The sequence below is a fragment of the Mauremys reevesii genome, unplaced genomic scaffold, assembly GCF_016161935.1.
Source record: "Mauremys reevesii isolate NIE-2019 unplaced genomic scaffold, ASM1616193v1 Contig70, whole genome shotgun sequence".
In the NCBI taxonomy this organism is placed as follows: Eukaryota; Metazoa; Chordata; order Testudines; family Geoemydidae; genus Mauremys; species Mauremys reevesii.
Window position 1 is genome coordinate 199812 of NW_024100885.1, and position 27213 is coordinate 227024.

Consider the following 27213-nt stretch of genomic DNA (forward strand, 5'->3'; position numbering starts at 1 on the left):
GGGCTGCAGGTCGGGAGTGCACCCCACCCCCTCCCAGAGCCTGCACCCCACCCCACATACCCCTCCCACCCCAAACTACTTCCCATAGCCAGCACCCCACCCCACATGCCCCCTCCCACCCCAAACTCCCAGAGCCTGCAGCCCCACCCCGTCCCACAGATCAGTGTCGGATCCTCCCTTGTGTCAGGAACCACAGATCTCAGAGGGTTTCAGAGCGGTCGCCGTGTTAGTGTGTCCCAGGAAAAACAGCGCGGAGTCCTTGTGGCACCTTAGAAACCAACACGTTTATTGGGCAGAAGCTTTCGTGGGCTAAACCCCCTTCATCGGCTGCAGGGAGTGGAACATACAGGGGGGAGGTATAAACACACAGCACGTGAACAGAGGGGAGTTGCCGTACCGAGTGGGGGCTCAGTGCTAACGAGCCAATTCAATTAAGGTGGAAGTGGGCACAGTTGTCAACAGTTGTCGAGACTCAAACGCTGCCCCCCGGGCGCTTAGGAGCTCGTCAGTCCGAACCCCCCACCCAGTGTCCTGCTAACGCAGCTGGAAGAGCCGCTGGAGGGGAGCAGAGGACTCCAGTCCTGGGCTCTGATTGGGGGAACCCTGGGGGGCCTGACGGGTCCCCAGCCTCTGTGCGCCCCAAGCCAAGGGGCAGGACGTTGTCTGTGCAGCTGGGTCCTCCCTGCTCAGCTCTGCTTCCCCTGCGACACCTGCCCCTGGTCTCCTGGGAACCTCTCCCCGCCTGGCGCCTGGTTTGCCCTCTGGTCTGTCCCCTCCAGCCCCCTCTTCAGCCGGCCCCCTCCCCTGCTCTCCCTCCCCCAGCCAGACCCGTCCCCCTCCCTTCCCACCAGCCCCTTCAGCCAGGCCTCCCCCCGCTCCCCTCCCCAGGTGGGGGGTCTCTCCTTGGCGCTCGGCTGGGTCCCTCCCACAGGGGGGCTCCCTCCTTCCTTGGTGGGACCCCCTCCCCCGCCAGAGTTGGCCTCCCAGGAGCACAGAGACTGATCCTAGAGCGCCACACACAGACCTCCACAGCCACAGAGCTACGGGTAGAGCATCACCCCCCTTCAGCCCCGGCCATAGAGGGGGGCTAGAGGAGCCGCATACTACAAAGAGCAACCCAGAGGAACGGGCGGATTCTCTCCCCGGCGAAAGAGGCCGGCGGGAAAGTGACGATCGGGTCCCCGCTACCAGCATCGAAAAACGCCACCTGCCCCCGTTCATAGTCCAGATACACCCGGATCCTGCGGGTCGCCCGGCTCGGGGGGGAGGGGATGCTCTGCCCAGGGGACGTGAGAGCCCAGTACTGATCCCTCCAGCACCGCACAGCCCAGATCCCCTGCTCAGGGTTAGGGCTGATCCGTCCCTTCCTGCTCACAGACTCTCTGGCCACCCCCACATCACAGACTCCCCTCCTCCCCTTCACTTCCACCTCCACCTCCCAGTAGTGTCGGCCCGAGGTGAATCCCTCACAGCCCAGCACACAGGGCGCAGTGTCAAATCTCTCAGGGTAGTCGGCCAGGTCCTGCTGTGTGTCTCCCCATCTCACACTTTTCCGATCCGCAGACAGGATGAGTTGGGGATGGGCCGTGTCTGGATCCAGAGTCACGTTCGCTGCAGAGAGAGAATCAGAGCGTGAGGGGCAGAGCTCAGCCCTGGGGCAGGGTCTGATCGTGTCGGTGACAGAACCTGCCCCAGCTGGGGAGTGAACCAGGCAACCTCCCCCCTCCCGGATTTACCCAGCTCTGCACGGGGAGCAGCGCTGAGATCTCAGCCCTGGGCCGGGGGGATTCACACCCTGACAGAGCCAGTTCAGGGACAGAGCGAAAGGATCAGCTCGGCTGAGCCAGGCCCCAGACCCCGAGTCTGAGTCTCAGCGATTCCATCCTTGTGCTGGGGGGGAGACGAGGGGGGTCAGAGGGAGCTGGTTTTAAGCCACCTTTGTCCTTCCTTCAGTCTGCCTGGCCCCTCGCTCCAGGGGCCTCAGGGCTGCGAAGCAGAGAGCAGCCAGAGTGTGATGCCTCCTGTCTGTGCCCCCAGCAGAGCCGCCCCTGGGGAGGGTGAATCGGGGCGACCGCGCCGGGCCCTGCGCTTTGGGGGGCCCCGCGGGCTGCTGCGATTGGCTGGCGCAGTCGGTCCCAGAAGAGACGAATCCGTCACTTCCTCCCCGCACCCCCCTAGGGCCGGCCCTGGCCCCCCCAGCCTGGCCCCAACCCACTGCTACAATAACGGCTGGGGGCAGAGTTGCTGTGGAGCCCCTGTGCCAACTTCACACGGACGGAGGGGGGGGGCCTCCCTGGCACCGGAGCTATTTTCTGGGGTCTGTTTCCAGGCACATCAAGGCCCCTTTGCTCTGACAGAGCAGCACGAACGGGCCTGACAGTCAGGCCCTGGAACCTTCCCCACCTGCCCCCACCTCTCCCCACAGACGTGACCAGAGACCCTGGCAGCACAGGAGGCTCCCAGCACATCACAGGGCCCAACAATCAGGACATTTTAAAGGATTCTGTTGTGGTTTTTAGCTCAGTCTCCTGATGTTTGAACCCCCCTGGCCCCTCCCCAGGGCTGCGCATGTGACAGTCAGTGCTGCCCACTCTCCCGCATGTCCTGGAGAAGGGGATTTTGGCTCCTGCTGCAGGAGCTCTCACCCCCCATCTGCCCATCTCCTGCCCAGCAATTAATCCTGTCCCCCAGCCCCCATCAGTTCTGTCCCCCATCCAACCCCCTCAATTCAGTCCCCCAGCCCCCATCATCACCCCCCATCAGTTCAGCACCCCGACCCCACCGCCCTCAGTTCACCCTCCCAGCACTCACCCTCTGCTCAGAACCCACCAGCAAAACAACCCCTCCCCCAGCCTATCAGCCCCCCAATCACTTCAGGCCCCCTGCAGCCGGGCCCCACCTCTGCTCCTCCTGGGGCTCTTCACCCTGCCTAGGCCTGGGGGCTACAGTGGGGGCCCCCCTCCCACTTCCCAGGCTGGCAGGGGAGCAGCTGCACTGGGGTGGTGACAGCGGGAGCCCCAGCCGTGCCCAGGGCAGTTGACAGGATTTCTAAGTAACATTAAGCCTAATTTTTAGAGCTGTCAAATGTCGGGATTTTTTTTCAGCCACAGCTCTATCGCATGCGTGAGGCGTAATTTTACTCAGAAATCGCATCTCTCACGATTCATTCATGAGAGTTGGCCTGTCTGTGAACAGGTGACGTCTATCTAACCCCTTCTGACATTTTTAACATTTTTTCTTTTGACCTATAAAGTAGAGAGAAAACAGAAATGTCTATTTTTGTATGTGGAATTTTCCCATTCTTCACTGTACCACTTGTGCATTTGCTAATAATAATAATATGGCCAGGGGATGTGATGTATACGCATAAAGAGTTCTGAGAACGAGGTGAGATGTTCCTCTTTGACTTTCCAAAAGGCTCATTTTTAAACTCTTAGATCTCTGCGGAGATACACTGCTCGTACCTCTCCCGTACCCCAGCCCACCTGGGTAACCCAACTGCTAGTTACAAATTCTAAATTCTAAGAGAGAAAAGAATCGACTTTTCTGTTTTTAGGAAAGATCTGGGCAGCCACCAGGAATATGTTGCTCAGCTCCTGTCAAATGCAAAATTGAAACAAAACCTGAACTATGGTGCTGCCAATGAGCCCCCATAATTCATAGGAAAGTTTTCACTCCCCCTTTGATATGAGAAATTTACCTTTGCAGAACCACAGTCTAAACGACAGAGAGTCTAGAGGAAGAAATGGGTGAAAAAGACGAAATGTGAGGTTGTCGTGTTTAGCGATATATTCACATTGTTAATGTTCTAACACGAAAGCAAAATGAAAAGAAAAGAAACTTTATGAAGTTCTAGTGAAGGAGGTTAAGTGCAATTCAGACCAGTACAAACCATTCGACACCTCACTAAAAATAACCCCAAACATTAAAAACTAAGGACACGACGTAAGGTGACATGACAGACCCAGAGATGTTTTACCAGCAATTACGCACCTGTGGCTGGCCCATGACAGCTGACTTGGGCTCGCAGGGCTGGGGCAATGGGGCTGTTTCATTGTGGGGTAGATGCTGGGGCTTGGGCAGAGGCCTGGGGTGCGGGACCCTGTGACGGGAGAGGGTCGCAGAGCCCAGGCTCCAGCCCGACCCCGAACCTCCTGAGCCGGAGTCAGTGGACACGGGCCAGCCACAGGTGTTTAATTGCTGTGTAGAGAAACCCTCTGAAACCAACACATCATTCACAGACAGACCAACACACAGACACTGTGTCACTGATTAGCATTCAATCATTAGTACTCAGTAAATCTGGCTCATCCTTCCTGGCAGCCCTGGGGGTCTCATTCTCTCCAGGTCAGGAGGGTAAAAGGTGGAGAATCTCTAAAGCAGGGGTGGGGAACCTACCTCTGCGAAGAGCTGCGGGAACTAGGAACACGGGGGGTTCCCATTTGCTGGCCCTGCACCCAGGACTCTGCCCCAGCCCCCAGGTGTGGTCCCAGCCTCAGCCCCCTTACCCCATCCTGCCCCCCCTCCTGGGGCCATGGCCCAGTCTTGGTCCCCGCTCTGGGGAGAGGGGGAACAGACAGGGCTAAGGGCGGTGCCAGGTTTAATGTTTGGGGACCACTGGCTTTCAGCTCCCCCACTGTAAAATTTCTTCCAGCGCCACTGCCTCTGCAATCCCTGCGCAGCTGGAGCCGCGCACGCCAGCTCGGCCTGCTGCGGGGGGAGCCCCGAGCCTCCACACCCCCTCTTTGTCCCCCTGTGGGTGAGTGGTCAGCGACTGATTCTTTTCTGTGGGTCAATGGCCCGTGACAGAAAATAGGTTCCCCAGCCCTGCTCTGAAGCAAGAGAGGGACTGTGGTGACACCGGAGGCCTTGCTGACAAAATCTAAACAAACATACTCCAGAAACAGTGAATTCAGCAGGAAGCTCAAGCTCAGGTTAATGTTCATAGCTGCTAGGAAAGGAAACCCCCAGGGAGTCCGAATGCAGCCCCCTAACCCAGTGTGTGTGGGCCGTACTGAGAGCTGGGTAGGGAATTCATAGCTTCCAAATGATTAGCTGACGATCTCCATCCACAATCATTGTCCTGAAGAGATTTCCCCAGCTCTGTCAGTTATCAGTGTAACATAGGTGAGAAAATCCCCCAGGTGACTGTTTATTACCTTTGAATTTCTTCACTATAGTCTCCAGAGGTGCATTTCTTTGAGAAGATTCCCAGATTCTCCATTTCAGTTCAGAAGAAAAGGCCCCTGGGTTCTGAAACTTCTCCCTCTCGCATCTGAAGAACAACCCAGTGTTACTTGCTGTGGAGTTCGGTCATGTTTGTGTTTTACTAACATGTATTTTATTCTAGCGAATGGCTGTAGCTCAGCAGACCCTGGAGGTTAAATTCTCTGTTGCCCCAGGAACAGGTCCAATCCCAGCTTGGACACTACAAGCTTCCCCTTCATTCTGATGAGACCAAGACTGGAAAACTGCATCCAGTTCTGGTGTCCCCATTTTAAAATGGACGTTGAAAAAGTGGAGCAGGTGCAGAGAAGACCCACAAATCTGATTTGAGGGCTGGTGAAAATGCCTTGTCCTGAGAGATCCCTGGCACTTGAGTGTGGGGTATAAACACTGTCATGGGGAGAACAGACTTGGCACTAAAGGGCTCCTCAGTTTAGCAAACAAAGGCAGAACAAGGACCAATGGCTGGAAGCTGAAGGCAGAGAAATTGAAGAGAAGGCAGTGGGAGTTGGCAGGGGGAGGTGGAAGGGGCAGCACCGTGCTCCCCAGGTAAGAACACCAAGCGGAGCCAAGACAGGAGCAGCCATGAGCCAAGCAGCAGAGGACACACCAAGGATGAGAGCATGCAGCAGCTGTGGTATGTACCTGGTCCTAGCAGGGGACCCAGAACAGTACTATATATGCATGAAATGTCGCCTAATAGAGCTGCTGGAGGAAAAGATCCAGGGCCTAGAGCTGCAGGTAGAAACCCTGATAGAGAATAGAAGGGGGTTTGAGAGGCTGATGGAGCAATGGCAAGCAGTAACTGAAGGGGAATGCCCAGGGGCACAGGGGGGAGCAGGGGCTGAGGCCAAGGAGGGGGGACCACCAGAGGAGGAAGATGGGCGGTGGAAGCATGTGACCGTGAGAAGCAGGCCAAGGAAAAGAAGAGCCAGTGAGGGGGAAATTGAGCTAAGGAACAGGTTTGAAGGTTTGGAGAATGAGGAAGGGGTACAGCAAGTGGTAGCTGACAGTGGGAGGCCAAAGAAAAAGAGACGAGCGGCCAGTCCCATAGAAAAAGGGGAGGAGTCGATGGAGGTAGCACCAAGTGTGGGCCCAGGGAGGATACAGGATGGCTTAAGGGGAACCACAAGGGATGATAGGAATGGAAGGAGCTTGCAACCAGGGGGAACAGGGGATATGTTAGAGGACCGTGCTGTCCCCAGGCAAAGGCAGGTCTACGTTATTGGGGATTCCATACTACGAAGGTTGGACAGGCCTGTGACCAGGGCCGATCCGGAGAACAGAAGGGTGTGCTGTCTACCGGGTGCTAAAATACGGGATGTGGACCTGAGGTTGAAAAGGATCCTAAGAGGAGCGGGTAAGAACCCTTTGATCATCCTTCATGTAGGAACGAATGACACGGCTAGATTCTCGCTAGAGAGGATCAAGGGAGACTATGCCAGGTTGGGTAAGACGCTCAAGGAAATTGAGGCTCAGGTGATCTTCAGTGGGATTCTACCTGTCCCTAGGGAAGGGCGCCAAAGGGGTGAGAGGATCGTGACGATTAATAGTTGGCTGAGGGAGTGGTGTTACAAGGAGGGCTTTGGGATGTATGGGCACTGGGAGGCTTTTGGGGACAGACAACTGTTCTCAAGGGATGGGCTCCACCTAAGTAGGGAAGGAAGTAGACTTCTAGGAGGGAGGCTGGCTCATCTGATTAAAAGAGCTTTAAACTAGACACTGGGGGGAGACGGTCGGGAGAGGTCCTGGTGCTCTCCACGCCAAATTTATACATTGGGAGTGAGGGCAACAAGATAACAACAGATATAGCCAGAGGGGGGCGGTTACGTGTAAGGAAGAGGGGGGGGACGGATACTAGATCTATAAGTCATACTGGAAGTACTGTGTCCCTACCGAGTTGGGTGAAAAGAGTGAGAGGAGCCCAACAGGAAAAATTAGGATGTTTGTTCACCAATGCGAGAAGCTTAGGTAACAAAATGGAGGAACTGGAGCTCCTGGTCCGGGAATTGAAACCGGATATCGTAGGAATAACCGAAACATGGTGGAACGGTAGCCATGACTGGAGTACAGGTATGGAAGGGTATGTGCTGTTTAGGAAAGACCGATGCAAAGGTAAAGGTGGGGGAGTAGCACTGTATATCAATAATGAGGTGAAATGTAATGAGATAACTAGCAATGCAATGGACAATACAGAGTCTGTTTGGGCAATGGTCACATTGGGGAAGAAAACTACCAGAGCCTCACCCGGGATAGTGATTGGGGTGTGCTATAGACCGCCAGGATCTAGCTTGGAGACGGATAGAGAGCTCTTTAATGTTTTTAAGGAGGTAAACACTAATAGGAACTGCTTGATCATGGGGGACTTTAACTTCCCGGATATAGATTGGGAAACAAATGCTAGTAATAATAATAGAGCTCAGCTTTTCCTAGACGTGATAGCTAATGAATTCCTTCATCAAGTGGTTGCTGAACCGACGAGGGGGGATGCCATTTTAGATTTGATTTTGGTGAGTAACGAGGACCTTGTTGAGGAAATTGTTGTAGGGGACAACCTTGGCTCGAGTGATCATGAGCTAATTCGTTTCCAAATAAATGGGAGGATAATCAATAGTGCATCTGAGACTAGGGTGTACGATTTCAAAAGGGCTAACTTTACTAAATTAAGGCGACTAGTTAGGGAAGTGGACTGGGCTAACATATTTAGGGATCTAAGGGCAGATGACGCCTGGGGTTACTTCAGGTTGAAGTTGCAGGAGTTGTCAGAGGCATGTATCCCAAAAGAAGGGGGAAACGGCTCATAGGTAGCAGTTTTAGACCGAGCTGGATGAGCAAGCGTCTTAGAGGGGTCATTAAGAAAAAACAGAAAGCGTACCAGGAGTGGAAAATGGGAGGGATCAGCAAGGAAACCTACCTTATTGAGGTCAGAGGGTGCAGGGAAGCTGTGAGAAAGGCAAAGCGACGAGTGGAGATGGACCTAGCGAAGGGGATTAAAACCAATAGCAAACGGTTTTTTAGCCATATAAATAGGAAGAAAACCAAGAAAGAAGAAGTGGGACCGCTTAAAACTTTAAACGGGGTGGAGATTAGGGATAATCTTGGAATGGCACAATATCTGAACGAATACTTTGCCTCGGTCTTTAATGAGGCTAATGAAGGGCTAAGGAATAGTGATAGAGGGACCGATGGGAATGAAGATATGGGGGTAGACATTACGGTATCTGAGGTAGAAGCCAAACTTGAACAGCTTAACGGAAGTAAATCGGGGGGCCCGGATAATCTTCATCCTAGGCCTGGTCTACACTAGGCGTTTAAATCGGTTTTAGGAGCGTAAAACCGATTTAACGCCACAACCGTCCACACTAGGAGGCACCTTATATCGATTTTAATGGCTCTTTAAATCGGTTTCTGTACTCCTGCCCGACGAGAGGAGTAGCGCTAATATCGGTATTAACATATCGGAATAGGGTTAGTGTGGCCGCAATTCGACGGTATTGGCCTCCGGGAGCTATCCCACAGTGCACCACTGACCGCTCTGGACAGCATTCTCAACTCGGATGCACTGGCCAGGTAGACAGGAAAAGCCCCGCGAACTTTTGAAATTCATTTCCTGCTTCGACAGCGTGGAGAGCTCATCATCACAGGTGACCACGCACAGCTCATCAGCACAGGTGACCACGCACAGCTCATCAGCACAGTTAACAATGCTGTCTCCTGAGAATCGAAAAAGAGCCCCAGCATGGACCGCTCGGGAGGTAATGGATCTGATCGCTATATGGGGAGAGGATTCAGTGCTAACAGAACTGCGTTCCAAAAGACGAAATGAAAAAGTATTTGAAAGAATTTCTAAGGCTATGACGGCTAAAGGCCACAGCAGGGACTCCGTGCAGTGCAGAGTGAAAGTTAAGGAGCTCAGACAAGCCTACCAGAAAACCAAAGAAGCAAACGGAAGGTCCGGGGCAGGTCGAAAAACATGCCGCTTCTATGATGAGCTGCATGGAATTTTAGGGGGCTGCGCCACAAGTACCCCACCCTGACCGTGGATTCCGAGGTGGGGTTGTAATCTCTGCCATGTCTGAGGATTATGCAGACGGGAAGATGAAGAGGAAGAAGAAGAGGAAGACCTGCAGAGAGCACACAGCAATCCGTGACCCCAGCAGCCAGGAGCTTTTATCACCCTGACGGAATTACCCTGCTCCCAGCCCTCACAAGCAACTATTCCAGAGAATGACGCCCTGGAAGGGAGCTCTGGTGAGTGTACCTTTGCAAATAGCAAACAGTGTTTTTTAAGCAAGCCTTTTTTAATGATTGATTTGCCCAGAGGACTTGGGATGCATTCGCAGACAGTATAGTTACTTAGAAAAGTTTGTTAACATGTCCGGGGATTGAGAGGAAATCCTCCAGGGACATCTCGATGAAGCGCTCCTGTAGGTACTCCAGAAGCCTTTGCAGAAGGTTTCTGGGCAAGGCAGCCTTGTTCCGCCCACCATGGTAGGACACTTTACCATGCCATGCATGTAGCAAGTAATCAGGTATCATTGCGTGGCAAAGCATCGCAGCGTATGGTCCCGGTGACTGCTGGCATTCAAGAAGCATCCGCTCTTTATCTTGTTCTGTTATCGTCAGCAAAGTGATATCGTTCAGGATAACCTGGTTAAAAATCAGGAATTTAAGTAAGGGGGGTGGCCATTTCTCTACTGGGTTCGTGGAATGCAGCAGCTTAAAAAAACCACTTTCCTGCACGTAGCGAAGCGGGGAGGGGAGTGAAATGCCGATGATCTTTTCTGTTTGGTCACCGGCGAGGCGATCTTCCCCAAGCTACCGGACAAGCAGTGGGTGGGGGGGAGGGGGAAGGTTGTTGATTAGCAGGGAGCTAGCGTGGTATTAGCCATGCGTTGGGGAGGGTAAATCACTGAGACAGTGGCTTACCATGGCCGCATGCAAGCTGAATCCTGATGCCTGGACCTGTGTCTGAGATCTGTAACCCCAGAGATGCAAGCAGTCACTATTAAGATGAAAAATGCGACCTTGTAGGGAAATCACATGTGCTATGTAAGGTGAATAGTGCTTTTCACTGTGAAAGAGTATAACCATTGTTCTGTAAAATGTATCTTTCTAAATATTTATCTCCCTCATGCAGCTGCAAATTTTCAAGCGTCCCTCCTCCATCCCAAAGGCTAGCACAGATAAGGCGGAGGAAAAGAAGACGCGAGATGAGATGTTCTCGGATATTATGGAAGTTACACGCAATGAAAGAGCTCATCTGAATGAGTGGAAGGACGTGGTTTCAAATTACAGGAAAGAGGCCAGTGAACGTGAGGACAGGAGGGATGAACGTGAGGACAGGAGGGACAACCGAGATGAGAGGTGGCGGCAGGAAGACCGGCAGGAAAATCAGCGGTGGCGGCAGGAAGATCAGCGGTGGCGGGATGCAACTCTGGGGCTGCTGCGTGATCAAACTGACATGCTCCGGCGTCTTGTGGAGCTTCAGGAACGGCAGCAGGATCACAGAGTGCCGCTGCAGCCCTGTATAACCACCCTCCCCTCACCATGTTCCTTAGCCTCCTCACCCAGACGTGTAAGAACGCGTGGGGGGAGGCTCCGTGCACCCGCCCACTCCACCCCCGTGGACAGCCCAACCAGAAGGATGCCGTTACTCTGAATTTTTTTTTAATGGCCTTCTCCATCCCTCCTTTCCTCCTCCCAAAGCACACCCTTACTTCTCTCCTCATTTTATAATGAATCAATAAAGAATTCATGCTTTTAAATGAGAGTGACTTTATTTGCATAAGTAAGCTGTACTCGAAGGGGAGGGGAGTTGCTTACAGGGACTGAGTCAATCAAGGGGTTGGGTGTTCATCAACAAACACAGCAGTCACACTGTACCCTGGCCATTGATGAAGCTCGTTTTCAAAGCTTCTCTGATGCGCACCGCTTCCTGGTGTGCTCTTCTAATCTCCCTGGTGTCTGGCTGCGCGTAATCAGCGGCCAGGTGATTTGCCTCAGCCTCCCACCCCGCCATAAAGGTCTCACCCTTACTCTCACAGAGATTGTGGAGAATACAGCAAGCAGCAATAACATAGGGGACATTGGTTTGGCTGAGGTCTGAGCGAGTCAGTAATGTGCGCCAGCGAGCCTTTAAACGGCCAAATGCACATTCCACCACCATTCTGCACTTGCTCAGCCTGTAATTGAACAGATCCTGACCACTGTCCAGGCTGCCTGTGTATGGCTTCATGAGCCATGGCATCAAGGGGTAGGCTGGGTCCCCCAGGATAACGACAGGCATTTCAACATCCCCAACTGTTATTTTCTGGTCTGGGAAGTAAGTCCCTTGCTGCAGCCGTTTAAACAGAGTAGTGCTTCTGAATACGCGAGCGTCATGAACCCTCCCTGGCCATCCCGCGTGGATGTTTGTGAAACGTCCCTTGTGATCCACCAGTGCTTGCAGCACCATTGAAAAGTACCCCTTGCGGTTTACGTACTGGGTGCCCTGGTGCTGTGGTGCCAAGATAGGGATATGGGTTCCATCTATCGCCCCCCCCCCAGTTAGGGAATCCCAGTGCAGCAAAGCCATCCACTATGGCCTGCACGTTTCCCAGAGTCACAACCTTTCGTAGCAGCAGCTTAGTGATTGCTTTGGCTACTTGCATCACAGCAGCCCCCACAGTAGATTTTCCAACTCCAAATTGATTCCCGACTGACCGGTAGCTGTCTGGCGTTGCAAGCTTCCACAGGGCTATCGCCACTCGCTTCTCTACTGTGAGGGCTGCTCTCATCTTGGTATTATGGCGTTTCAGGGCAGGGGCAAGCAAGTCACAAAGTTCCATGAAAGTGCCCTTACGCATGCGAAAGTTTCGCAGCCACTGGGAATCGTCCCACACCTGCAACACTATGCGGTCCCACCAGTCAGTGCTTGTTTCCCGGGCCCAAAATCGGCGTTCAATGGATAGAATCTGCCCCATTACCATCAGGATCTCCAAAGCGCCGGGGCCCGCGGTGTGAGATAATTCTGTGTCCACGTCCTCATCACGGTCATCGCCGCTGCCGTATCCGCCTCTTACTCGCCTCGGTTCGAAGGTCCTGGTTCAGCATATACTGCACGAGAGTGCGCGAGGTGTTTAAAACATCCACGATTGCGGTATGGAGCTGAGCAGGGTCCATGCTTGCTGTGCTATGGCGTCTGCACGGTTCACCAAGCAAAAAAGGCGCGAAACGGTTGTCTGCCGCTGTCAGGGAGGGAGGGAGGGGTGAGGCTGTACCCAGAACCACCCGCGAAAATGATTTTTGCCCCATCAGGCACTGGGATCTCAACCCGGAAATGCCAAGGGGCGGGGGAGGCTGCGGGAACTATGGGATAGCTATGGGATAGCTACCCACAGTGCAACGCTCCAGAAATCGACGCTAGCCTCGGACCACCGATTTAATGTGTTTAGTGTGGCCGCGCGCACTCGATTTTATAAAATCTGTTTTACAAAACCGGTTTATGCAAATTCGGAATAGTCCCGTAGTGTAGACGTACCCCTAGAATATTAAGGGAATTGACGAGGGATATTGCTAGCCCGTTAGCGATAATCTTTAATAAATCCCTAAATTCGGGGATTGTACCGACTGACTGGAGATTAGCTAATGTAGTTCCTATATTCAAGAAGGGGAAAAAAAGTGACCCGGGGAACTATAGGCCTGTTAGTCTAACATCTGTAGTATGCAAAGTCATGGAAAAAATCTTAAAAGAGAGAGTGGTTCCGGAGCATGAGGCCGATGGCAACTGGGATAGATTACAGCATGGATTTACGAAAGGTAGATCGTGCCAAACCAACCTGATCTCCTTCTTTGAGAAAGTAACAGATTTTTAGACAAGGGAAATGCGGTGGATCTAATATATCTGGATTTCAGTAAGGCGTTTGATACGGTACCGCATGAAGAATTACTGGTTAAATTGGAAAAGATGGGGATCGAAATGAAAATCCAGAGGTGGATAAGGAGCTGGTTAAAGGGAGACTGCAGAGGGTAGTATTGAAGGGGAACTGTCCGGTTGGAGGGGGTTACCAGTGGAGTTCCTCAAGGCTCGGTTTTGGGTCGATTTTATTCAATCTATTTATTGCTGACCTGGGAACCAAGAGTAGGAGTGGGCTGATAAAGTTTGCGGATGACACCAAGTTGGGGGGTATTGCCAATTCGGAAGAGGATCGGGATATTCTCCAGGGAGATTTAGATGACCCTGTAAACTGGAGTATTAGTAACAGGATGAAATTCAATAGTGAGAAGTGTAAGGTTATGCATTTAGGGATGACTAACAAGAACTTTAGTTATAAGCTGGGGATGCACCAGTTGGAAGTAACGGAGGAGGAGAAGGACCTAGGAGTCCTCGTTGATCATAGGATGACTATGAGTAGGCAATGTGATGTGGCCGTTAAAAAAGCTAATGCGGTCTTGGGTTGCATTAGGCGAGGTATTTCTAGTAGGGATAAGGAGGTGCTAGTCCCGTTATATAAGGCGTTGGTGAGACCTCATTTGGAGTATTGTGTGCAGTTTTGGTCTCCCATGTTTAAGAAGGATGAATTCAAACTAGAACAGGTACAAAGAAGGGCCACTAGAATGATCCGAGGAATGGAAGGCCTTTCGTATGAAAGGAGACTTGAGGAGCTCGGTTTGTTTTCCTTAACCAAAAGAAGGATAAGAGGAGATATGATCACACTCTTTAAATATATCAGAGGGATAAATACCAGGGAAGGAGAGGAATTATTTCAGCTCAGTGCTAATGTGGACACGAGGACAAACGGATATAAATTGTCAGTCAGGAAATTCAGGCTTGAAATTAGACGAAGGTTTCTAACCATCAGGGGAGTGCAATACTGGAACAGCCTACCGAGGGAAACAGTGGGGGCGAAGGACCTCCATGACTTTAAGATTAAGCTAGATAAGTTTATGGAGGAGATGGTATGATAGGATAACGGGCTTAGTCAATAGGTCAATTAAGGGCCACACTGGTAAATAGTACAATGGGTCAATGGTATGATATAATCTTTTCCAGATGGTTTGGCTGGAGAGTCTTGCCCGCATGCTCGGGGTTCAGCTGACCGCCATATTTGGGGTCAGGAAGGAATTTTCCTCCAGGGTAGATTGGCAGTGACCCTGGAGGTTTTTTGCCTTCCTCCGAAGCATGGGGCAGGGGTCGCTTGCTGGTGGATTATCTGCTACTTGAAGTCTCTAAATCACGATTTGGAGCATTCAACAGCAGAGTCAAGGGAGAGAATTAGTTCAGGAGTGGGTGGATCGGCTTATGTGGCCTGCATCTTGCAGGAGGTCAGACTAGATGATCATAATGGTCCCTTCTGATCTTGAATTCTATGATTCTATGATTCTATGAAATGCCCATGGGAATCAGACAGACATTGTTAGCAGTGCGGGTGCATTAACCATTGGCAGAAACTGCCCAGGGAAGTGGTGGATTCTCCATTTCTGGACAGAGGCCCCAGAACAGGGGGGCCGTGGCCCCATCACTTTTAAAGGTGGGAGAGCTCTGCTCTCTGCCTTGGTACCTGCCTGAAAGGTGAGTGATGGGGGAGGGGGTGGAGAGGAGTGAGCAGGGGGCGGGGTCTCAGGGAAGAGGCGGATCAGGGGTGGGCCCATGGTTTGGACACCAGTGGGCCCCCCCCCCCCACTTCTGGGCAGCCTCAGGCGTTACTGTCCGTTGATGTCGGTAAATCAGGACTGACTGGTTTTCTGGAAGGTGCTTTAGTCAACACACTTCAGGATTTAGTCAAATACAAGTTATTGGGCTGAGCACAGGAATAACAGTGAAATGTAAGGACCTGACACACCTCAGCACCGACTCTATGGGGGCTCCGGGGCTGGAGCACCCGTGGAACAATAATAGTTGGTGCTCAGCACCCACCAGCAGCCCCACAGATCAGCTTCCACCGCTCCCCCCCCGCCCCCCCAGCTTTACACTAGTTGCCTTTCAGCTGCACTGAACGTCCCCTCGGTCTTGTATTGTGAGTGTAGCAAAGAGTCCTGTGGCACCTGATAGACTAACAGACGTATTGGAGCATGAGCTTTCGTGGGTGAATCCCCACTTCGTCCTGCTCCAATACGTCTGTCAGTCTACAAGGTGCCACAGGGCTCTCTGCTGCTTTTACAGTTTTCCAGCTGGGGCCTCCCCGTGGCAAGAAGGGGGGAACAACGTCCTCCTGTGTCTGACCCTGACACTCCTGTTAACACACCTGTGCTGGGTGTTCACCCCACATCAGCCCCCGGAAAGGGTGAAGGAAGCAGAGAACGAGGAGATTGGGGAGACAGGCCACACACGGGGGGTTCAGGCCAGAGCAGTGACCCCTGGCTGGACGATGAAGCTCAGCTGAGCAGGTGGGGGCTGGGCTAGTGCAAAGCCAGGCAGGTGGCAGCAGAAATGGCTGCAGTGAGGAGTCTGCAGCCCCCCTGTGCACTCGACAGGGCAGGAGGGGACCCAGGCAGAGAACAGGCTGCTGGGAGCCGGGCCCTGGGGGAGGGAGTGTTAGACTCACAGGGCCAGAGGGGGCTGCCAGGGTCACCTGGTCTAACCCCCGTCAGAGAGCAGGGGGGAGATGAAGGCCTGTTGGAGGGGAGTGGGGAGCAGCCCAGGGAGGGAGCAGACGGTGCCTGCATGTGGCAGGGTCCCTGGGCTGGAGCCTGGAGCAGTGGGCGGCTCGAGCTCCACACCCAGCCCCGGCTGGAGCGGCATTGCCTGGGCAGTGGGGCCAGCGAGACTCTGCCCCCCAGCAGGGGAACCATTCAGTGACCTGGCTGGGGGCTGAGTCACGCAGAGGAAGCTGCAGCTCCTGGGGGGAGAGACGAGGCTGCAGAGTGAGAGAGAGACAACGGGGGAGAGACGCCAGGGGAGGGGTTGGCCGTGGAAGAGCTAATCCCCAGAGCAGCCAGGAGGGGGCAGCACCTGCGGTGAATACAGCAACCTGGGACAGCATCCCACAGTGACATCTGCCTTTTTCACAAGAGCATCACCCTGCCGCCTCCTTCACTGTGTGACCCACTGCCACCCCCAGAGCTTTTCCCACAGTCCTGCTGCCGCCCCAGTGACTCCCCATTTCCTAGTTGTAGGTTTGATTTTTCCTCCCAACGTGCAGCACTTTGTCTCCACTGAATGTTCCCTTCAATTGATTTTAATCCTTCCTCCCTTTGCCCTGTGTCTCTTGTGTCTATTTAGACTGTAACCTCCCTGGGGCAGCGACTGTCTCTGTCTGTGTCTGTGCAGCACCCGGCACGTTGGGCCCTGGTTTGCCTTGAGCCTCCAGGCACTGCCATAGCACCACTGATAACAGCACGTTATAAACTCCTCAGAGCAGGGAACGTCTCTTCCATCGTATCTCCTGCCACGCCCAGCACACGGCTAGAGCTCACTGCACAATTAGAAAGAATTAATAAACAGCTCATTGAACAGTCATCAGATGGCCCTGACTTTCCATCCCTACCGATCTGGGTGGGGTTTGGAGTCTATGACCTAGAAATGAGAGACCCATTCTCCATCCCCGATCTCCTGAGGTCTCCGTTCCACCAGCCACACTACAAATAACACCCCTGTCTGTAGGTCAATCACTCTTTTCTCAGGCTGCTCTATTCTGGAGTCTGGTCACAATGACAACAGCCCCGAGATTAGATGTAACGGAGGGAGATTGGGAACCAGCCCCACACTCTGCACTGCTGGGCCGTGGGGAGCCAGGTCTCATGTCCAAAATCCTTTCCCTGCCCTGGGAAGTGAAAGGGAGAGTGAGAAGGAGCCACCTACCTGCTCAAGGTGCCTTTGATGTCCTAGAGGGGAGAGAGAAAAGGAAATTCAGTCCCAGCTCTCACACTAAGGATCCCTCCTGCTCTGGAGGGGACTCACTTTGTCTTTACAGTTGGAAGTTCAGAGAGAAATTATTTGTTATTTATTAACACAAACAAAAACATTCAATGTGTTGCCTTTGCTCTTTCGGGGAAGTGCTCTGACTGCAGGAGCTGGGCCCAGGAAGTTTGTATACGGAGGCACACAGGCTCTTCCTGTAGTGACATTTGCATAACCACCCAGCACATGGAATCAAAGGCTCAGTCTTGTGATGTGCTGAATGAGGATCTTTCTAACACTCACAGGTGTGGGGAAGATCCCCTCCTGCAGACTCCAGTGGGGCCAGAGGGAGGGATGCCCCCATGCTGTAAACTCTCTCCCCACTCGCCCACAAACACTCTGAGGGCCTGTCCTGTGGGCTTCTTGACATCCAAAGGAAGGTGGGGCTGGGTGAGAGCAGTGGGTGTGGGGTACAGAGTAACACAGGGCCAATCACCATCCTACACCCCAGGTTCAATGCAGGACACCTGAGGAGTGAAGAATGCTGCCCACAGGAGATAATGGGCGCAACAGAGAATCTGACCCTAGATATCAGCTAGAGACGTCCAGGAAGCTACTTTTTATTTCTCACCTTCTTTTTTTTTAACTTTTTTTTTTTTTTTTTGCTATTTAGAGGCATTTTTTGAAAAATAAAATCATCAGAAGGCTTTTGGAATTCTAACGACTACTTACATGTCCAGGCTACCATAAGTAACGAACAGTTTCACTGTCTAAATTCAGTTCTGGCACAGAAAATCACCACAGCCTCAGACCCCATGTATCAGTTTTAAGGCCAATATTTCCCCTTTTTGTGATATGTAGGAAAAGTGACAAAATCAGGCTTTAAATGGAATCTTAGCCTCAACCTTAGCTATTTCTATAATTAAAGACTGCTTCACACATTCTCATCCTTCTCTCTAAGCAACTGGCTGAAGCAATGAAGCATGAGGTTTAATATCACTCTGGATGTTGTGATATCCACAGAAATATTCTCTCACTTTTTGAGTTTTGCTGAATCCTTGGTCTCAACGACATCCAGTGGCAATAAGTTCCACAGTCTAATTATGTGATGTGTGAAAAAGTGTTCATTGGATCACTTTTTTAATTGGTCACCTAATTTTATTGAATTTCCCTTTGTTCTGGCATTATGAGACAGGGAGAACAGAATTCAGAGATTGCCATTTTTGGAGGAGCCTTCTCTAACTAGAATTCAGATGAAGAATGTTTTTCATTTAGGACTTGATCCTATGCCCATTGTACCCCAGAAGTATATTTTCATTAACTTTAATGGGCATTTTATCAAGCCCTTAAAGAAAAATAATGTATATTTTAGCAATACTGTATGTTCTGACCTTTCACTCTGTGATGCTCTGTACCTCGGGGGAACACCCTGCATAACCATGTTCATCCTTATGATATGATTGTGGGGTATCCAGTGCAAAGTTTGTCATCTCGGGTGTCTTCAGAAGGCTCATGATGCACTGAGCATTGTTGTTACAGTGATGTTATAGGTTGTAAGTTTATGTATATAGTCATATGGCTGAGAATGTGTCCTCGTGGCTTAAAACAAGCCCAAGCAAAACCCAGGAGCAGAGGGGCAGTTCACACCTCATCAGGGCAGGGATGGGACATCCCCAGCCCAGCCTCACAGGAACCAAGGACACTGGCTTAGGACACTGGGGGGCAAAGCCAAGAGGGAAGAAAGAACATGATAAAAGGGAGAGACGTTTGCCAGGCTCTTCCTCTCTCTACCACCTGCATCTACAGACACCACATCAAGCGACTGAAACGTTGATCAAAGGGGAGAGCCTGGCTGAAGGGCAACCAGCCAGCCTGTGGGGAGAAGCATCTAAGTTTGTAAGGACACTGGAAGTGTTAAGATCAATTTGGAATGTGTTTTGCTTTTGTTTCATTTGACCAAATCTGACTTCTTGTGCTTTGACTTATAATCACTTAAAATCTATCTTTGTAGTTAATAAATCTGTTGCTTTATTCTACCTGAAGCAGTGCGTTTGGTTAGAAGCGTGTCAGAAACTCCCCTTGGGATAACCAGCCTGGTACATACCAATTTCTTTGTTAAACTGACGAACTCATATAAGCTTGCAGTGTCCAGCGAGCATAACTGGACACTGCAAGATGGACGTTCCTAGGGTTGTGTCTGGGACCGGAGATATTGGCTAGTCTAGGGGTAGGCAACCTATGGCATGAGTGCCGAAGGCGGCACGCGAGCTGATTTTCAGTGGCACTCGCACTGCCTGGGTCCTGGCCACGGGTCCAGGGGCCTCTGCATTTTAATTTAATTTTAAATGAAGTTTCCTAAACATTTTAAAAACCTTTTTTACTTTACATACAACAATAGTTTAGTTATATATTATAGACTTATAGAAAGAGACCTTCTAAAAACATTAAAATGTGTGACTGGCACACGAAACCTTAAATCAGAGTGAATAAATGAAGACTTGGCACACCACTTCTGAAAGGTTGCCGACCTCTGGGCTAGTGTCATTCGGTTGCACAATCCAAGCAGTGGCTGGCCAAAAGTGCTCCCTCACGTAGCTGGGAGCAGTTTACATGCCAGCGGCTGTGCGTGAACAGCCCTGGAGTGGGGGTTCTCACAGCGGAGCAGGGTAAGGCTCCCTCCCAGAGTCGAGGATTGGAGTGACCTAGCAGATCACTGGTCCAGATAACACCAGGGGAATGTCACACACTCCTACACTGCAAAAGTGAAGGGTTAGGAGACTTTCTTGCCCTGAGAAAGGTTCTGGGGTGTTTCTAACACCATCTCACCTGCAGGAATTCACTCGCTGGCAGCTGGCACTTCTGCTCCATCTCACTGATCAGGGAACTGAAAGAGGATAGTTCCTCAGATAGTTTGGCAACATATTCATCCCTCCTCTTTTTAATTTCCTTCTTCAGCTCTTCCAGCTCTTCCAGCTGGAGTCGCTCTTGTTCCTCCAGAAACTGGCGCAGTTGCTGAAATTCAGCCACAATCTTTTGCCTCCCAGTTTTTAGCTGTTTCTGAAATGACGAGATAGAAACAGAGAAATCATGGGTCAAGGACAGGAACACGGAGTGAGTTATGGGACATTTTATAAAGCCTTATGTATGCACATGGGAGCATGTCATTGCAACCCCATAGAATTTAACTCCTGATATTTTATGGAAAACAAACTCTGTGCTCAGTAGACAGATGATTTTCCAATGAATTCTGAAGAACCCTACCTGGTGTTTAGAATATGAATCTATCTTGCATTATTAGGATATTCTGTTATCAGTGGTGTCTAGAAAACCAGATCCTTCAAATAACAGGAAGCAGGTGTGGGATCCAGAACGGGACAGGCAAGGATTACAGAGCAAACAGTAGAACCCAAACTTGGAAGCGCTAGACTTGAACTGGGGAACAAAGTCTCCCCACAAAATACACCTAGATGTATAGGGCCGTGTTTCTAAAACTGGCTTTAAAATTAGAGCCCCAACAATTGCTCTGAGGAGTTCTGAATGCACAGTTTAGGATACAAACATTTGGTCACATCATAAATCTCCAATTTTATCCACAGAGGGATTCTGAGCACAAATTGGGTGGCTGGCAAGACACCTATTTGCATATTCAAATCTGAGTTTGCAGGGCACTTAGAAACGTGCATGTGAACTGGACAGAAGCCCACCAAGTCATGCTCTTTCTGGAGCTCTCTAGCGCCTGGTACCCCAGGAGCAAGAAATATATTTAGAACCCAAATCTTCTTCATGGCAACATCTAGCAGCGATATCGCTAGGGCCTGTTCCAAAGCTCACCACAATCAACAGGAGTCTTTCCAATGATTTCAGCAGGGTTTGGTCAGGTGTTAAGTGACCAGCCTTCTCCGGGGCAGCAGATTTCTATAGAGGCTGCCCGCACTGTTCTGTTGTGATTATTGTTCGAGGGTTTCCCTTAACCCTCCCCTGGTTCTTGTCTTGCAGCCAGAAAGCAGGAGACCAAAAGTCCAAAGTGCAGGAAATGCGACGCTTACTGGGGTTAGTTCCAAGCAAGGATATCCAGAGCTCCACACGCCAGCATATCCAGAGCTCTTCACCCCGTATCGCCCTTCCCAGCTCTGATGCCACAGAGCCTTCACCCCGCGTCCCCCTTCCTGGCTCTGATGCCGCAGAGCCTTGCCTGTGTCCCCGTTCCCCATTCCTCCTTCTTAGCAGGTCCACATATACCTGCAGTGCGCGCCCCTAGTCACACCCCTTACAACTTATGGTCCTGTTCCGTTCTGGAGGGTCGGGAGTCTGGGGTCCTCATCCCACTTCTTCTGTGCCCCATGGGAGGGATGAGGAGTGAGGTTGTGCTTGACCTTGGCTTGAGAGAGGAGCCAGGCAGCCTTCCAGTGTGTGTCCTCATATGTTACACTCCCACCTACCCTGTAACACTTTATCTGTTCATATCCGTTCCCATTATACTAACAAACCCAGCCAGCCAGGCAGAAGCCACACACAGCGTCTTTGTCCTTTGTCCTTCACACACATTAGTAAGGATGTCAGAGTATCACAAGTCAAACCCACAAATTCTATCTCAGGTTGACAAACAGGCTTATATGCCAACAGCTCTGTCTTTTGACAGTAAAGCCAAAAACTGGGGGAGGAATTTGCAAAAATTTTTACATTTCAAAATTTTTTTTGCAATTTTTCAGTGTTCAAAATGGAACAACTTTTAATTTGTTTGTAAAATATCATGAAATAAATTGAAAAAAAAATCACATTTCTGTTTCCCCTTTTTTCTAAAATGTAATAAAATAATGTCCATTTCCACCACCACCCCATTGTTTCCTTTTATTCCATTCTCTCTGGAGCTCTTCAAAAGTTCTCCCATTTTAGAAAAATTGGCAAAAAGAAAAGGGAAAAACTAGGAGAAAAAACTTGAAAATTATTCATGCGATTGTATCAGTGGCAAAAAGGAAGAAATGGGGGAAACAAAGGGATAAAAACATTTGAAATATTGAAAAAATTTCAGCTTTTTAAAACCAAAATGAAAACTTCAATTTGAAATGAAAATAAACATTTTGTTCATTCTGAAATTTCCTGTCAAAAAACTGATTTTTATTTATTTACTAAATCCCACTTTCCTACAGGACATTTTTGTGGTTGGTAAATTTCGACCAGCTCTAGCTGAAAGACTAAAGGAGAAACTATTGTTAGCTAAAGAAATTACATTCACATTATCAATGGAAATATTTGGATTATTAAACCTCTTTCCTTAATGCTCCATTGTCCTCTTTACACTCGATTAAAGCAGAACAGTTTTTCTTTACAAGGAGAATAAATAAGCAATAATCTTCCATGGAAGGGAAGATGTTGCTCATTGTTCTTCTTCCGTTAGACTAAGCAGAGTATCAATAACGTCCCAGTGCACGGTTGCCTCTGAGTAAGAACGGCACCTACCAGTAGTTCCTGGCTTGTTTTTTCCCCACTCGATTTATACGACAGAATCTCGTCTCTCTCTTTCTTCAAACTCTCCAAATGTCTCTGAATTTGTTCCTAACAAAAGAAAAACTGGTTTAGTTTCGGTTGTTTTTGGAGGGTTTTTCCCCCATTTATTTACATTTTCAAGACTCTCAAATACATAATAAAATGGGCGAGTGCTCTAACCACATGACTGTACAGTCCTTCTCACGCTCGCGGTCTCTCTCTCTCTCTCTCCTGCAAATGACTCCCAAAGGGCAGAGCTCTGGGAGTTAAACCAGCTCTCCGAGACAGCAGCAGGAAAAGCGCTGCCGTGTGTTCACACTGTCAGCTGCAAGCGCAGTGCATGGCCACATTTGCAGCTCTTGCAACGCCACAGAGAGCAGTGCATTGTGGTAGCGATCCTAGAGTGCAAGTGGCTGCAGCGTGCTTTTCAAATGGGGGGGGGAGTGGAGTGTGACAGGGAGTGCGTTGTGTGTATGTTGGGGGAGAGACTGTGCGTTTGGGGGCAGAGTGTGTGACCGCCACAAGCGCGAGCTCTGTGGCTCCCAGAGAAAAGGGAAAAGCACCAATGGGAGCTGCCGGAGCCGCAGAGCGGGGCTTGCAGGTGCCGGCAGCGCGCAGAGAGCCCCCCCGACCCGTTCCCAGCCCGCAGGACTAGGAGGGATGCTGCTGTGACCGTGGGGTTCCCGGGAAATGTTCCTGACCATCGCCATCTGGCTGGCTTGGCAGGAAACCTTCGTGGCGCCGACCCCTACGGCCAACGACCTGAACCTGGGAGTTGCAAGTTGCAGCCACTCGGGGTCCCCTTCCCCTCATGTTACCTAAGGTTACCATACGTCCGTATTTTCCCAGACATTTTTAGATATTTAAAAATTCCCTCCCTGGATGGCAATTTAAGGACTAAAAAGCCGGAGATGTCTGGGAAGATACAGATGTATGGTAACCCTACAAGAGTGGCCACTTGGCTTCAGGGGATTACGGGATGTTTCCGGAGGCCAACATGTCGTCCACGCTGACACCCAGCCGGGGCACAGCAAGCTCTCTGCTTCTCGTGGAGGTGGATTACCAGGAGTGCTCCAGCCGCAGAGTCCAGGTGCTCTAAGTGCCTGCCAGTGTGGACGCGTCGGGAGTTAGAGCGCATTAAATCAGCCCCGGGTGCCCTAACTTGCAAATGTAGCCAAGGCCTAAGTATTTATCCCCAGTGGAACAGCTTCAGCAGGAGAGATGGAGGGAACCCCACCTCAGCACATCCCATAGAGAGGTGGCAGGTCCCTGTTCCAATCCCTTCTCCTCACCAGGTGGAAGAGGGACTTGAACCTGTGGTCTCCCATGTCCCAGGTGAGTGCTCCAAACACTGGGCTAAAAATGATGAGGGAAGTTTTCTGTGTGTGAACTCACCTGAGGGGTCTCAGGCCACCTACCAGGCTAGGCCCCACACAGGAGTTAGGTGGCCTAACACTGATCTTCCCTGGGGTTTAGGTGGGAGACGGGCACCTAGCTGCCTTGAGCGAGGCAGCAATGAGCATGGGCAGAAGCAGAAACACAGGTGCTGAGGGAACTAGTTACTGAAAACACAGATGCCGAGGGAGTTTAGGCACCTCCAGGGCTCAGCAGGAGTTTTGTGAATTGCAGTGGAGGCTCCAACTGGGGTTTAGGCACCTAAGTAAATACTGTGAATCTAGGCCTCCCGGACAGGGAAACTGAGCTAAGGACGGGCTGGACGGAGGCTTCACTTCCTCAGGGCACAGGTGTTCACACTCCGCTCATGCTCGCTGCGACTTTTCTGAGCAGTCTCATAGAACCACATTCTCATCCAGGGCGTGTTTTGATATATCACCGGCCTTGGCATTTCTAAGTGGGCGTGAGAAATAATTCCCTCCCCTCCGCCTACACATAACCAATTCCTGACCCCCTCGCCCTCCCCACACACCCCGGGGCGTTGCTGATATAACTTTTTTTTTAAATCCGCGCCTCTCCAGCACAGATCTGTACAAAAACTGTATGTAGAGCAGGCCTTACAAACAACTTTCTTCCCATATAAAATCTCTTCTGCTTTTCTACCGTGTCATTTTCTGGAGCTAGTTTTATGACGTTGCTGGTTTTACATTTCTCAGCTGGCTCTGTTCTGATTGTTAGAGCATGTCTGGGCTGGGATATCTCCCAAATGAAAAAATGACTAATTCTTACCTTGTAATCCAGAGCAGCCTCATCGATAGGAAGCACTGGGTGGTCTTTGTGGCTGCGGGACTCTCTGCACACCAGGCAGATCGGGGTTTGATCCACTTCACAGAAGAGTTGCAAAAGCGCCTCATGTTTTTCACATGCTCTCTCCCCACTTGGCTCTGGGAATTTTTTGGCTATTTCAACGACATTCCTCAGCTCCCGGTTGGGCTGGAATTCTCCTTCCCGGAAGGGTTTTCTGCACTGAGGGCAGCGATACCGGGGGGAGGTTTCGGACTCCTGGCAGTACTGAGTGATGCAGGCTCGGCAGAAGTTGTGTCCGCACTTGAGAATCACCGGGTCGTTAAAATAAGCCAGGCAAATGGAACAGATCACAGCCTCTTGGAGATCTTTTACCTGGCTTCTTGCGGCCATGGCACCCCAGGAGAAATAAGAAAGTAAGTTTCATTTTCATATTCCTCAGCAATGTGTCTATCCAAGATTGAAGCTGGCCTCCGCCCTTCCTGCAGCAGCCTGCTGATCTGTTGTGAATGTGTTCGCTGGGCCCTGGGATCCTTCAGTTCTGTAAAGGAGAAAATATAAAGGAGATAGGAGAGAGAGAGATAAAATAATGACTATATTCAACTCCTACATTTGTACAGACTAGACTTTAAACAAATATTTCCCCATGCTGTCATAAACAGAATTAAGTAAATCAAGTCACCGAAGAGATACAAGTATCAGGGGGTAGCCGTGCTAGTCTGTATCCACAAAAACAACGAGGAGTCTGGTGGCACCTTAAAGACTAACGATTTATTTGGGCATAAGCTTTCTGACGAAGTGAGTTTTTTACCCACGAAAGCTTATGCCCAAATAAATCTGTTAGTCTTTAAGGTGCCACCAGACTCCTTCTTGAAGAGATACAAGCATTTTCTAAATAAAAGAGCCAATCATAAAATCCCTCATTCCATGCCCCCAAAAACTTTATAGAGGCCAACAGTATTGGCAGAATTATGTTCAAAATATGCCATTATACTTTCCTTCAGCCATCAGAGTTAGAAATTATTTTTTAAATTTCAAAACAGGATCTGATGGGAATTAGAAATAGATCAGAGTCGCAATGTTAGTTTGATTGGGACTGGAACTTTGCCAAAGTTCTGGTGTTCTCAGTCTAAGCTGATCCATTTCTAATACAAATAACAGATGTAATTTTATTATTACTGTATGTTGCAACATTTTAAAACTTCCTACGAGTTAGCTAAACAATTAAATTAAAAATCCAGAACTACAGAGTGCCATGTTCAATCCACTTTTTAATTTATTTGAAACAGCTGGGACTGGACAGCTTCCTCCCCCTAAACACTGATGAGGTCCAGCACCTTGCCATTGCTCCATACTGAGGATCGCCTGGCACGTGGAGGCATGGTCACCTGGAAGGATTCCCTGAGAGCACTCCACTCCTGGCTGAGCAAACAGGAAGGGGATTTTCAAAATCCCCAGAGAATTTAAAGGGTGGGTCTGATGGTTGGACACCCGAGGGCAGGGCAGTAGAGTTCAAAGTGATGACCAGAGTGGCTAGAACAGGCATTGTGGGACACTTCTGGAGGCCGATCAGAGCGCATTAACAGACCAGGGCGTCCACACTGGCTCCGTGGCGCTCCAGCGGGGGGCGCATCAAACGTTATTACACTCACCGAGGTGGAGAACCAGGAGCGCTCTAGCCGCGGAGTCAGAGCGCTCTACGTGCCTGGCCAGTGTGGCCGTGTTGTGAGTTAGAAAGCAGGGATCGGCTGATAAGCATCATGGAGCACCAAGCGGACTCGATGCAGGCGCTCGTAGCCATGCAGACGGAGCAGTACCGCGCCCCCTGCAGCCCTTGTCTCACAACACTTTCCCTTGTGCCCCCATGTCACCGCCAACCCATTTTCCCCAACATCCTGGTTCTTATCGCCATCACCATGCAGTACAGCCAGCCTGAAGTGCAGCACTCATTGCACAGCACTCCAGGCAGGAAGGCCGAGTAGGATAATAGGACATACACAAATGTGTGATTGTGCCATTCCCCACCCCCTTGCCCTTTCCGTTTCCCAAGCAGTTGTCTTTCTTTTCAATAAATGGATTTTTTGGTTTTGAAAACATTATTATTGCATAAAGAAAAAGATGCCTTAGCCCAGGAAAGCAACAGGCACTGCAAATCAGCTTAGCAAACACAGATTCCTACTAACATTGGAACCACTGCACTTCACTCCCGTGCAGGGCACCAAACGTCACTGGTGGCTTTCACCCTCAAATTGCTCCCTCAAGGCATCCCTAATCTTTGCAGGCCCGCGCTGGGCCCCTCTAATAGCCCTGCTCTCTGGCTGTGCAAATTCAGCCTCCAGGTGTTGAATCTCCAAGTTCCATGCCTGAGCGAATCTTTCCCCTTCCCCTCACAAATGATATGGAGAGTACAGCACACAGATATAACCGTGGGGATGTTGTCATCGGCCAGGTCCAGCTTCCCATACAGAGAGCACCAGCGGCCC

At 50.6% G+C, this 27213-nt stretch overlaps 1 protein-coding gene across 1 annotated transcript; it reads right to left on the reverse strand.

The window, feature by feature from the left end:
• Positions 1–975: 975 nt before the first annotated feature.
• On the reverse strand, positions 976–25362 carry LOC120394634 (tripartite motif-containing protein 10-like). Its single transcript, XM_039518881.1, has 7 exons — positions 24716–25362; positions 22505–22600; positions 19874–20104; positions 17009–17031; positions 5160–5275; positions 3701–3733; positions 976–1611 (listed from the first exon to the last, which is right to left on the reverse strand). The coding sequence occupies exons 1-7, from the start codon at positions 25121–25123 to the stop codon at positions 1088–1090; spliced, it is 1431 nt and encodes a 476-aa protein (XP_039374815.1). The 5' UTR covers positions 25124–25362; the 3' UTR covers positions 976–1087.
• Positions 25363–27213: the final 1851 nt, after the last annotated feature.